At 44.1% G+C, this 13004-nt stretch overlaps 1 protein-coding gene across 5 annotated transcripts in view; it reads right to left on the bottom strand.

Annotated features, from left to right (window-relative positions):
* The window catches only part of DMTF1 (cyclin D binding myb like transcription factor 1), a 128380-nt gene that overhangs the window by 12364 nt on the left and 103012 nt on the right, over positions 1-13004 (bottom strand). For all 5 annotated transcript variants that reach the window (XM_029615216.1, XM_029615215.1, XM_029615218.1 and 2 more), the window contains exon 15: positions 11901-12269. In XM_029615216.1, the coding sequence (XP_029471076.1) occupies positions 11901-12269 (369 nt within the window). The remainder of the gene's footprint in view (positions 1-11900; positions 12270-13004) is intronic.

Here is a 13004-nt window from a genome sequence, read left to right as displayed (position 1 = left end):
GGGGAGATACCGATTCCAGAGATGATTTTCAAGGGTGATGAGTCAGATGAACTGAACCAAATCACTGTGAACCTGGAAGATGTAGTAGGCCAGTTTGACAAACTAAAGAGTAGCAAATCACTTAGACTGGATGGAACTCAAAAATGGAACTCAAAAATGAAATTTCAGACCTATTAGTAAAAATTTGTAACCTATCATTAAAAATCATCCATTGACCCTGAAGACTGGAGGATGGCCAATGTAACCCCAATATTTAAAAAGCTCCAGGGGTGATCCAGGAAATTACAGACTGGTGAGCCCAACTACAATCTCGGGAATAATAGTGGAAACTATTCTAAAGAGCAAAATCACAGAACAACATATAGTTAAGATACGGTTTAATGGGACACAGCCAGCATGGATTTACCCAAGGGAAGTCTTGCTTCACAAATCTGCTATTTGGATAAAAATGAACCAGTAAATATAATGTATTTGAATTTTCAGATGGCATTTGAGAAAGTCCCTTCTGAGAGGCTTCTAAGAAAACTAAAAGATCATGGAATAGGAAGCAATGTCCTTTCATGAATTGCAAGCTAGTTAAAAGACAGGAAACAGAATAGGATGAAATGGTCAATTTTCTCAGTGGAGTGCCTCAGGGATCTGTACTTGGACCGGTGCTTTTCAATATATTTATAAATGATATGGAAAGGAATATGACGAGTGAGGTGATCAAATCTGCAGATGATACAAAATTATTCAGAGTAGTTAAATCACTAGCACATTGTGATACGTTGCAGGAGGACTTGTAAGACTGAAGGACTGGGCATCCAAATGGCAGATGAAATTTAATGTGGACAAGTGCAAGGTGATGCATATAGGGAAGAATAACCCTTGCTGTAGTTACACGATGTTGGGTTCCTTATTAGGAGCTACCACCCAGGAAAAAGATCTGGGCGTCATAATGAGAAATTACTACTTACCTGATGATTTATTTTTCTTTAGTATAGACAGGTGGATCCAAAACAAGTGGGTTATGAACCTCTACCAGCAGATGGAGGTGGAGCAAAGCTGACATCATGGTATATATACCACTGCAGTGACATCAGCCCGCCAGTATTCTCCTCAAAAGCCAACTGTCGACAAACTAGCGAAAAACTTGATTATTAACAGATAACCATTCTGGCACTCAGCCAACAGGAAATCACTGAGCTCAGACAAAAAAATGTATAAACACTAGTCTAGGGACTGGATTAACACTTACCAGTAACCCCTGGAGCACACAGCCACACAGGAGGACAATAGCACAACCCGCCGGCAGCCAAGGGCGGGAAGGTGGATCCACCTGTCTATACTAAAGAAAAGGAAATTATCAGGTAAGTAGTAATTTCTTACTTCTTAGCATTTAGACAGGTGAATCGAGAACAAGTGGGATGTACTTAAGCTACTCCCGAACAGGGCGGGATGCTGCCCGTGGTCCAGCCAGAACTGCACGTGCAAAGGCTGCATCCTCCAGGGCCTGCACATCCAGACGATGATACCTGGAAAAGGTGTGCAAGGAGGAGCATATCGCAGTTTGGCAAATGTCGACGGGAGACAACAATGTAACCTCCCTCCGCCCATGACACTGCCTGAGCCCTAACCTGATTAGGCAACGGCTGCTCAGCATCCACATATGTGGCCATGACTACCTCCTTAATCCAGCGAGCTATTGTGGCCCACGAGGCTGGCTCGCCCTGTTTACCTCCACTGAGGAGAACAAAGAGGCTGAGAAATCTCCAGAAACCTCAACAATATATCTCTTGACACCCAAGGGCCACAATAGATTGCATTCCTCTGAATCTCTTTCCCTGCCTAGAAACGGCAGGGAAATGGACTGATTCAAGTGAAAATCCAAAACCACTTTTGGCAAAAAGGAAGGAACAGTCCGCAGCTGTATCGTCCCTGGAGTCACCTGAAGGAACCACTCCCAGCAAGACGAGGCCTGCAGTTTGGATACTCTACGCACAAAACAATTACCACAAGAAACAACATTTGCAAAGTCAGTAACTGCAAAGTCAGTAGCGGTCGAAAGGTGGGGCATGCCAAGAAATCCAACACCAGATTAAGAAGTAGCCTAGAGGTTAGAGCAGAGGGCTACGAACCAGGAGACCAGGGTTCAAGTCCCACTGTCACTCCTTGTGACCTTGGGCAAGTCACTTTACCCTCCATTGCCTCAGGTACAAACTTAGATTGTAAGCCCTCTGGGGATAGAGAAATACTTACAGTACCTGAATGTAATCCACTTTGAAGTGCTGAAAAAAGTGTGAAAAGCAGAATATAAAAATAAAAATAAGATTCCACAAGGGCACTGATAACTGCAAGAGAGGACGAAGATGTTTCACTCCTTTCAAGAAACGGGCCACATCTGGATGAGTTGACAAGGCTCCACCATTCACCTGAATTCATCCAGAAACAGTCTAGAGTTGCTATCTGTACCTTTAAGGAATTAAGGGCCAACACTTTACTCAATCCATCTTGCAAAAATTCCAAAATGAGTGGGTTATTAACCGAACGAGGAACAACCCCTCGATCTTCACACTAATTCTCAAACACTCACCCAACCCGCACATAGGTTAAGGAAGTGGAGAACTTTCTCGCTCGTGGCAATCATCACAATAAGAATATCCACACTTCAGCAAGCGAGCCCTCTCAAGGGCCAAACCATAAGACAAAACTGAGTTGGAGCCTTGTGAAGAACAGGCCCCTGCTGCAACAGATCCCTGTGCGCCGGAAGCCAGAGGGGGGAGTCTACCAGAAGCCTTTGCAGATCTGCATACCACAATCTCCTGGGCCAATCTGGTGCCACCAGAAGCACCATTCCCCCCCCTGTGACCCTCGATCTTCTGGATCACTCTGCCCAATATGGGCCTCAGGGAGAAGGCATACAGCAGCTCACCTCCAGCCACTCCTGCACAAGAGCATCGATTCCCAAGGATTTTGGATCTCTCCTGCTACTGAAGAAATGAGGAACCTTTGCAGTGTGAAAAGTCTCTAGAAAGTCCAGAAACGGAAGACCCCAGTGATCCACTATCAGTTGAAATGTCTCACTTGACAATTCCCATTCTCCTGGATCCAAACTCTCCCTGCTGAGGAAGTCTGCTCTTACATTGTCTTTTCCTGCAATATGCGAGGCTGAGATCTCCTGAAGATGTACTTACGCCCATTCCATAAACTGGGCTATTTCCTGCGATACTTGCTGACTCGTGGTTCCTACTTGCTGACTGATATAAGCCACTATCGTTGCATTGTCCAACATTATTCAGACTGCTCAGCCCTGCAATCGGTCACTAAACTGCAAGCATGCCAAACAGACTGCGCGGGCTTCAGTCGATTGATACTCCAGAGAGACTCTTCTGGACTCTGTCAGCGCCTAACAGTGAGGCCCCCAACACTGGAGACTCGCATCTGATGTGAGTACCAGCCAGTACGAGGAAGTTCAGGGAAACCCCCTTTCCCAGATGATTTGCCTTTAACCACCACTGCAGGTGAGAACATCCATCCATCAGCAGGTGACGTGGAATTGAATAGTCCTGAGACTGTGGTCTCCAATGAGAGAGCAGGGAGCGCTGAAGAGGACGCATATGTGCCTTCGCCCACGGCACCACTTTCAGGGTCACCTCCATCAATCTGAGCACCTGTAGATAGGACCACATTGTCGGGCGTATTGTATTCAATAGACGCACCTACGCCATCAACTTCTGAATACAAACCTCCTGCAGGAACACCCTGCCCTGTTTTGTGTCGAACTAAAGACCAAGATACTCTAGTGCCTGAGATGGCTGAAGACTGCTCTTGGCCAGTTTCACCACCCAACCTAACTCCTGCAACAAGGAGATCACCTTGTGCAACAGCAGGAGGCTCTCTTCCAGAGTCTTGGCCCAAATCAAATAGTTGTCCAAGTACGGGTGAACCAGAATCCCATCCTCTTCTCAACTATGCCGCCACCACCACCATAACCTTGGAAAAGGTTCTGGGCACAGTGGCCAGACCAAAAGGCAGCACTCAAAACGGATAATGATGTTCCAAAACCGCAAATTGCAGAAAATGTTGATGCTCTAGCTGGATGGGAATATGCAAGTACACCTCGGACGTCAGAAACTCCCCCAACTGCACGGCCATTATCACTGAGGGCAAGGTTTCCATGTGAAAATGAGTCACCCGTAAATGCCAGTTGACCCCTTTGAGATCTAGGATGGGACGGAAAAGAGGCATCCTTCTTGGGAACAACAAAATTAATGGAATATTGGCCCATATTTTCTTGAGACGTGGGTACTGGAACCCCAGCCCTCAGACTGAGGAGCCTTGACAATGTACACTCCACTGACACCATGAACACATCCCGAGGAACACTGTGAAACTCCAGTGCACATCCATCTCGTACCACTTCCAGGACCCAGTGGCTTGATGTGATTTCGACCCACCTCTGATAAAATAGAGAGAGGCAACCCCGTATCTCCTGTTCCTGGGGGAGGCTCGGCAGGTTCCACTACCCAAGCCTGCATCTTGTCTGGGCTGTCTGGGATGAAAGGACTGAGACCTACCGAATGGTCGTGTCCTCTGAAAGGCCGCTCTCCACTATAGGGTTGAAAATGTTTGGATCCCTTAGCATGACCTTTCATGCTATAGAGCGTGGCGACTGCTTCTTATTCTCTGGTAACTGAGGAACTGGGGAGTTGCCCAACTTATTGTCCATTTTCTCCAACTCGCTCCCAAACAAGAACAAGCCTTTAAAGGGTAACTTCATAAGGTTAGACTTGGAGGTTGATAGGCCGACCAATTTCTCAGCCATAACTGACGCCTGGCTGCTATCACTGAAGCCAGCCCTTGGGTTGAGGTGCGTCCAAATTGCAGCCTGCATCTTCCAAAAAGGCAGCTGCTGGCTCCATCACTGCCCTGTAATTCACACCAGATTAATCAACTTCCTGAGAGAGAAGCGAGAGACCGGGGAACAACAAGAAGCTATCTGTAAAGTCATTGCCACTGCTTCAAATGCTTGCTTAATGATGACCTCAATCTCCGATCATGTGCATCCTTCAAGACTGCTCCTCCCTCTATGGAGATAGTTGTCTGCTTGATGATGGCACACACAAGTGCAATCATTTTTGGAAAATGTAATTGTTCTCTTGCAGCTGGATGCAGGGGTACAGTCCTTCCAAGACTAGTCCCCCTTTGGAATTAGTTTCTGGGGCACCCCACTCAAGATCAATTAATTCTTGAATGGCCTTCATAATAAGGAAAAAACGAGGCTTTACGCAAAGAAATCAATATGGGATCTTTCTTTGGCACAGACATGGAGTCAGTCCCAGGGACTCCCAGCATCTTTAATGTCTAGGAAATCAGAATTGGTAAATCATTTCTATGAAAGACCCGCAATACAGTCCGATATGTTTCCAATCCCGGAGGAATTTCCCCATCCTCTAGGGAGTAAGGATTGGTTTTATCCTCCGTGCCATCTAGATCCCTTTTGGGAAGACCAGCTGCTGATCTAACCACAGCCCTAGGCATGCAGGAGGTGACTCTGACCTGGCAAGATTGGGCGGGGCCAAGAACTGCACCTGAAGAAAGGACTGCAATCCTTGAAAAAATCCCACCCAAGAAAAGGCAGAAGGATTCATGCCAAAACCAGGAGGCACCTGTCGTGGACCCACTGAAATACCTTCCCCCACTGATGAACCAGTTAAGGGAGTTGCAAAGATAGGCGCCCCTTCTGACATCTTTACCCAGCCCCTCATCAGGCTGGGAAGAAGTGGGCTTAGTAAAATCAGAGGAAGGCAATTACCCCTGAGTCTGCATGCAGCACTGACACTAGTCAGAGGGAATGCCAGGCTGAGATGCCCGAAAATGACAAGCAGCACAGAGGGTAAGGTGCTTAGGGTTCTTAGCTATAAGCGCCATCAGTCTGCCAGTACACTTTAAAAGGCGACTGAAAAATGTGCGTCCAGCTGTAATCGCGCTGCAAAAAAATTAGGCATCCAAACTTTAAGTATACAACCTGTTCCTCGACAAGCACCCAAAAAACCGAGCACCCTCAATGCTGCTCAGATTGGGCGTTAAGGTAAGCGCGCGCCTCAAATAGATGCTGCTACCAAGTGGACGCCCAAGCAGGCACCCAACTAAGCGTCCAAAAACTGGGCGCCCAACTGGACGCATAGCCAGATGCACTCACACAAACCAACTGCCCTGAAGAGGGCAGCCTAGTGCACAGGAAAATGCACAAAAACGCTGCCGTGGCCTACCATGCTGCACACAGTGATATGCCTAAGAGCGGGGGCTGCTCACATCCCCTAAACTCTCTCGGAGGTGGGAACGAACATCGGATTGGTGCGCTGAGCATGGAGGCCAGGGAAGGAGGAATCCCTAAAAAAACCCCCAAAAAAACCCCCCAAAACCCTCTGTTTTTATTTTATTTTTTTTGTTTGATTTATCTGAGCTCAGCCCATCCTGGCTAAGAACAGAATCGGTCTCTGGCTGCTGGGGGAGAGGGCATATACAGTCACTGCCGTGGTCAGCTTCCTGCACCTGCTTGGCTTTCAGCTGTCTTTTACAGCTAAGTCCATGTCGACTGAAAACCAGGCACTCATCTGAGGGAAAATCCAACACCTATCACCTCAGGAATTCTCAAAGGAGGGAGGGACCATATGGTATCACCACAGGAGAGTGGGGCAAATTAATTTTCTTTCTTCTTTTCTCATTCTGAAAACTTAAAGCAATCCCCAGTAGAGAGATGCACATCCACCAGCTGCTGGAGATGGAGAATAGTGGTGGGCTGATGTCACACTGCAGAAGTATAGATACTGTGATGTCAGCTTTGCTCAGTCTCCATCTGCTGGTAGAGGTGCATAACCCACTTGCTCTGGATCCACCTGTCTAAACACTAAGAATGGAATAATACATTGAAATTGTTGGCTTAGTGTGCTGTGGTGGTCAAAAGGGCAAACAATGTAAGGACTCATTAGGAAGGGAATGGTGAATAAAATGAAGACAGTCATAATGCCTCTTTATTCAAGGTGAGGTCTCACCATGGAGCGATACTGTGTGCAATTCTAATCATCGCATCTCAAAAATGATAAAAGTTGCACTGGAAAAAATATAGAGAAGAGTGACCAAGATGATAAAGGAAATGAAACAGCTCCCCTATGAGGAAAGGCTGAAGAGGTTTGGGCTTTTCAGCTTGGAGAAGAGACGGCTGAGAGGGGATATGATAGAGGTCTATAAAATCATAAGAGGTCTAGAATGGGTAAATGTGAATGGGTCATTTACCCCTTCAGATAATACAAGGCCTAGAGGGCCCTCCATGAAGTTAGCAAGTAGCACATTTAAAACAAATCTAAGAAAATTCTTTTTCAATCAATGCATAATTAAGCTCTGGAATTCATTGCCAGAAAATGTGGTTAAAGCAGTAAGCATAGCTGGGTTTAAAAAAGGTTTGGATAAGTTCCTGGAGGAGAAGTTCATAAACTGCTATTAATCAAGCTGACTTAGGGAATAGCCACTGCTATTACTGGCAATATTTATTTATTTAAAGCATTTTATATACCGTCATTCCTAATAAAGATCACAACAGTCACAAGAGACATTCATAGATCATGGCTACTCAATAGTTTGAGGAGACATTCATAATATGGGTCTATTCAATACATTCATAACTCGGTCGAGAGGAATAGTAGATGACATGGTGAGTAAAAGGCATAGTTCATGTCGTTCTTCACTTTAGGGTGAGTGTATCGGAGTGGGAATTATTTGAGAATGTAATCGTTTGGCTCATTAAGTGTCACGTTAGAGACTCCTTTCTTCTAATTGAGTTAGGTTGTATGCCATTTTGAAGAGCCATGTTTTTAGCTTCTTTTTGTCTGGGATCAGTCACAGCCTTCCAGATAGGGAGTTCCACAGATTTGGTCCTGCAATGGAAAAGGCGCGGTCTCTTATCTGTGTCATGTGTGTGCTTCGTATGTTGGGGACAGACAGTAAACCCTTATTTGGGGATTGTAAGGTTGTAATGTTATGCCATTCATATCATTGTTATTTGAGTGAATGATGTTAAATATTGAAGTTAGTACTTTAAATTGGATTCGGAAGTGAACTGGTAACCAGTGTAATGAGATTAGTGCTGGAGAACTGTGATCAAATTTTTTGGCTCCTAATAAGAGTTTTGCAGATGCATTTTGCAATATTTGTAATGGTTTTAAGGGGTATTCGGGCAGACCTAGAACTAGGGAGTTGCAATAGTCTAGGTTTGAGAAAATTAAGATTTGCAATACGGTCTGGAAGTCTTTGAAGGTTAGCAAAGGCTACAAAAGCATGGGATCGATTTAATGTCTGGGGACTTGCCAGTGGATTGGCCACTGTTGGAAACAGGATGCTGGGCTTGAAAACTCCTCAGTCTGACTCAGAATGGCAACTTCGTATGTTCTTAAAAGGTTCACATTTCAATCACTTTATCATCAGGCGTTTAACTTACTGTCCTACAGGCTGATGCAATACTGTGCAATGGCCACAGCGCATGGCTCAGCTCATGATTGGATGCATGTTTTAGACACGCGTCCATAACCTCCGATGCAAAATGGGGGTTAGTGCATCCGAGCGTGTAGATAATAGCGCTCATTCATCACATGTAAATTCATGTTAATGAGGCTATTACCTATTTCTCCCTGATTAAAAAAAAAAAAAGTGCGCCTGATGTGCAGATTTTAACCCGGAGCAGGCGTTAATTCTTGAGGAGCCCAAAAAAAGTTTGGTTCCTCCGACTTAATATTGTTGCGATATTAAATTGGAGAAACCAAATAGGAGCATTAAAAAAAAAAATAAATAAATAAAGGTGTGCCAGCAGTGAGGTTAGGAAAAGGGACGCTCAATTAACGAGCGTGCGTTTTCCTAACCTGACCGCCACCTCTCCTGGACACTCGCTGCCAAGGAGGCGCTAGGGGCACACAATTTCCCCTAGCGCCTCCTTTTTACCATGGCACCTGATTTAAATATTAAATGGGGTGCCCAGGAGAGGAGGAGCGGGTGCTCAGTCACGAGTGCCCATTTAAACGCACGCCGATATTGCATGGGCCCGACGGTGCTCTCACACAGCAGTCTCCAATTGCCCTTTCCCTAATGGGATTGCACTGTTTTGCCCCAGCCTCCTTTCCATGCTGCTGCAGCTGACAGCGTCTCAGACTGAGCAAAGCTCAGGTCAGTCAGCTGCTGTCACAGCCTCACCACTATCCCTGATAAGGGCAGGGGCTGAACAACCCCTGTGATGTCCCAGCCAAGCAGAAACTTTTCCATAACGTAGTGCAACTCTCTCTGACCGTGTCAGACTCTTCCCTCTGGGTGGGTGGTAGGAGTGAAATTAGTGTGTTCAAGGCGATAGCAGATGATACGGAATAACTATGGCAACTCTTGGATAAGATTTGTTCTCAGCAACTGTTTCTGATCAAGTCTGATGGAAGACTGAAACGCCAGACATGTTTCTCCTCAATTATGATCAGACCTTAGCAAGGCAGTACTAGCAAAAAATTAAGACTCCCCTACTCTTTGTTGTAGATTTGACTTCATTTCTGAAAATACCTCCTCCTGCCAGTGGGGTGCGGCTGTGCCATAAAGAAATATAACAATAGAGTTACAACGATTTCAGAAAGAATTATCAGAATCCAAAAGTCAGGAATTAAGTGGCGGTACTTTTGATGCGGATAAGGCATTGTTGGATAATTCTGATTTTTGTCTGGAGTTGCCGCTCTTAAAATCTTTTGAGAAAACAGTGGAGGGAAATATTTTTGTTGGTTTTGATGCTATTTCACTATCAGAATTAAAACTAGTTCTGTCTAAAATGAAAATCACCAGCTGTTTATTAGATCTGTGCTCCTCCATCCTATATTGGGCTTGAAAGAATTTTGGCTCTTATTAATGCGTCTTTGGAACTGAGTGAGGTTCCATCTCTTCTGAAAAAGGCGGGGATTAAACCTCTTTTTCAAGAAGGATTATTTAGATCCGAGGATTTGTAAAAACTATAGGCCAGTCTCCAATTTACTGTTCTTGGCTAAAATTTTAGAGAGGTTAGTTTTTATGCAAATTTCAGGTTATTTGATGGAAAATAATGCTTTGGATGATGCTCCGGAAGGCTTTAGAAAAAAATGCAGTACAGAGACTTTAATGATTTCTATGAGAGAAAAACTTCTCTTAGCTTTGGATAGAGGAGAAACATCTTTATTAGTTTTGATAGATCTGTTCGGTGTGCGTTTGACCTTGTGGATCATTCAATCCTACTGCACCGGTGTAAACCGATGGGAATTAAAGATCAGGCTTTGGAATGGTTATCAAGAGAACAATTTGTGGTTTTCCAAGATAAGTCTTCTTTCGCTTATAAAACTTGGTTTCGGCTACCTCAGGGTTCGACCCATGTTCCCCCTTTTTTAAATTTGTTTTTGGCTCCGCTAGGAAATTTGGATAAGATCATTTGGGTTCTGTCCATTTACACGGATGACATTCAAATTTTGGCCTATTTTGAAAATTTGTCATCAGATGTAGTAAATAATTTAAACAGCTCCAAACTATTGCTCAGTGGTTTGCGGAGAATAAACTGGTTCTTAATTCAGATACGACAGAACTACTGAAAATTGGATTAAGAGAGCTGCCGTTGGGTCTTACTTTGAATGGATCTCAGTTAGTCCAAAAAGATTGTGTTAAATCTCTGGAAGTGCTTATTGATGCAGATTTCTCTTTTGAAAATCATATCGCCTATGTGGCATGTAATGTTTATCCAACATTGAAAATGCTGAGACAATTGAAACCATTTTTGAGTTTTGAAGGCCCTTAAAGCAGTTGCTTATGTATTAATCCTATGCAATTCTTATGGGTTTACACAGTACATTTATTCATAAATTACAAGTGATTGAGAATACTGATGCAAGAATTATCTTGGGTAAGTCACGTAGAAGTGCTGCTGAACCGGTATTATATGAACTACATGGTTACAGATTGTGGACAGCTCTATCTTTAAGAATTTGGTGCTGGCATTCAAAGTGTTAAATGGTATGGGTTTCCCTTCTTTACAGGGAACTCTAGAGTGGAATATCTCGAAAAGAAATCTACGTTCAACAGGTGGGCGGTATTTAAGATTGCCCCTAGTGAAAAAATGTAAACATCTCCGTTTGGGTTGTAGGTCATTTGTTAATTCCATTCCCGGTATCTGGAATTCCTTACCTAGGGAGGTGAGAGAAGAGAAGAATTTGCTAAGATTCTGAAAAAAACTAAAAACCTGGTTTATGTCAACAATTAAGAGAATGTATTAGGTTTTTTGTTTTTTTTTTGTTTTTTTTGTCAGGAGGGCGGTTGGTTTAAATTGTCAGTTAGGAAATAAAGTCCTGATTAGAAAAGATAATAATCTTAACTTGCTGTAGTTTATTTTGTTGGTGCTTGTTTGAATTGTGTGTGTTTTTATTATTTTATGAATATTATTATTGTATTTATGTTTTATTTTGTACATCGCTTTGGGCGATAAGATTTTATCTGGAAAGCAATTCATAAAAGCTAATAAATACATAAATAAATCAATCGAGGAGGGAGCACAATCTTCAGATAGCCAAATGACATGTATGAATCACTATTTACTCACTTGGAAATTTGTCCTCGTAATGGGCTGATGCAGCTTTTATCCTTCATTTGGGTCTTGCCTAAGAAAGCAAGAGTTTGTATTCTGCTGGAGGCAGAGAGGTCCCACTTACCTCAGCAGCAGCTGTGCACGAGCATTTGAGACCAGGCAGACCCCTTCTCCAGATGGCACATGCAAAGGAGGGGACCCGTGTGATCTCGAAAGCTCACATTTCATCATCTTATGCCAGCCCCAACAAAAGGCATCCCAACCTGCAGGATAAATAGGACTTGTGGGCCGCACGAACCTTGCTGCCATAGGTTCCTGCCAGGGGCGAGGGGGTGCTGCCGGTCTCCTTGACGTCGGGGTCCGAGATCGCGTCATCTGTCCTCACCACCTGTTCTATCAGTTCCGTATCATTTCGGTCACCGTACTTCGGTGGGGCGTCTGTACTGTATGGAGACTTGGCCTGCTGCTGTATTTCATCAGTGAATGAGCCTGTTTCTAGTGCACTGTGAGGGTCGCTCAGCTCATCCTGCTGCAAGTCTGAATCAAGGGTAAGTTCTGTCTGAGACAAAGAGGAAGGCAGGTCATCTGCAGAAACGGTGCGGATGATGACCCTAGGGGTGTGACACTGCAACGTAACGTTGTCACTTGAGTCCAGCAAGTGTTTTGGCTGCAAAAAGAATACAAAAGTCATCCCAGGTGTGAAGACTTCAATATTTCTGAACAAAGACAATCATGCACTAAATTTCAGCCTCCACTTACAATAAAAGGTGCAACAAAAATTAAACTCTTCTGCAGCAAAGGAGACGGAATTTAGTTAAAAGATTCCTAAAACTCTAACACTAGGCAGTGTACAATAAAAACATATAAAACCATGTAAAAATCACATCTCATCTACCACCCTATCCCCATCCCCTGATCTTTGCACAGGAAAACCTAACCTGATCCGATATGCATTTAATGACCCACTTCTCTAAAAATTATTTTGCCTAATGATTTATTGTAACCGAACCTCTGACGGCACCTGTTAGAATGTACTATAGTACACTTGTACCCTCATTAAATATGTGCCTACAGGTAAACCGTTGTGATGGTATATAACTTAGTGATGGTATAGAAAAGATTTTAAATAAATAAATAAAATAAATAATACATCATAGGCAATCATTGGTAAAGGGGATGAGGCTGAAAAGTACAGGAGTGACTCATGCTGACCTACCCATGTGAACTGGCACCCGGGAGCCTTTTGACAGGGAAATTGTGTGGGGGAGTTTGCAAACTGTACTAAGAACCTGAATACTGTCCCATCTTGTTAAGCAGCGAGATGCGTTATTGCACATGACCCTGCCGAGGTGCAGAGAAGGATGAGCCAGCAATTCACTGCCACATTAAACAGCTGGGAGGA

Source organism: Rhinatrema bivittatum, chromosome 9 (assembly GCF_901001135.1).
Source record: "Rhinatrema bivittatum chromosome 9, aRhiBiv1.1, whole genome shotgun sequence".
NCBI classification, from domain to species: Eukaryota; Metazoa; Chordata; class Amphibia; order Gymnophiona; family Rhinatrematidae; genus Rhinatrema; species Rhinatrema bivittatum.
This window is presented reverse-complemented; position numbering and strand designations above follow the sequence as displayed.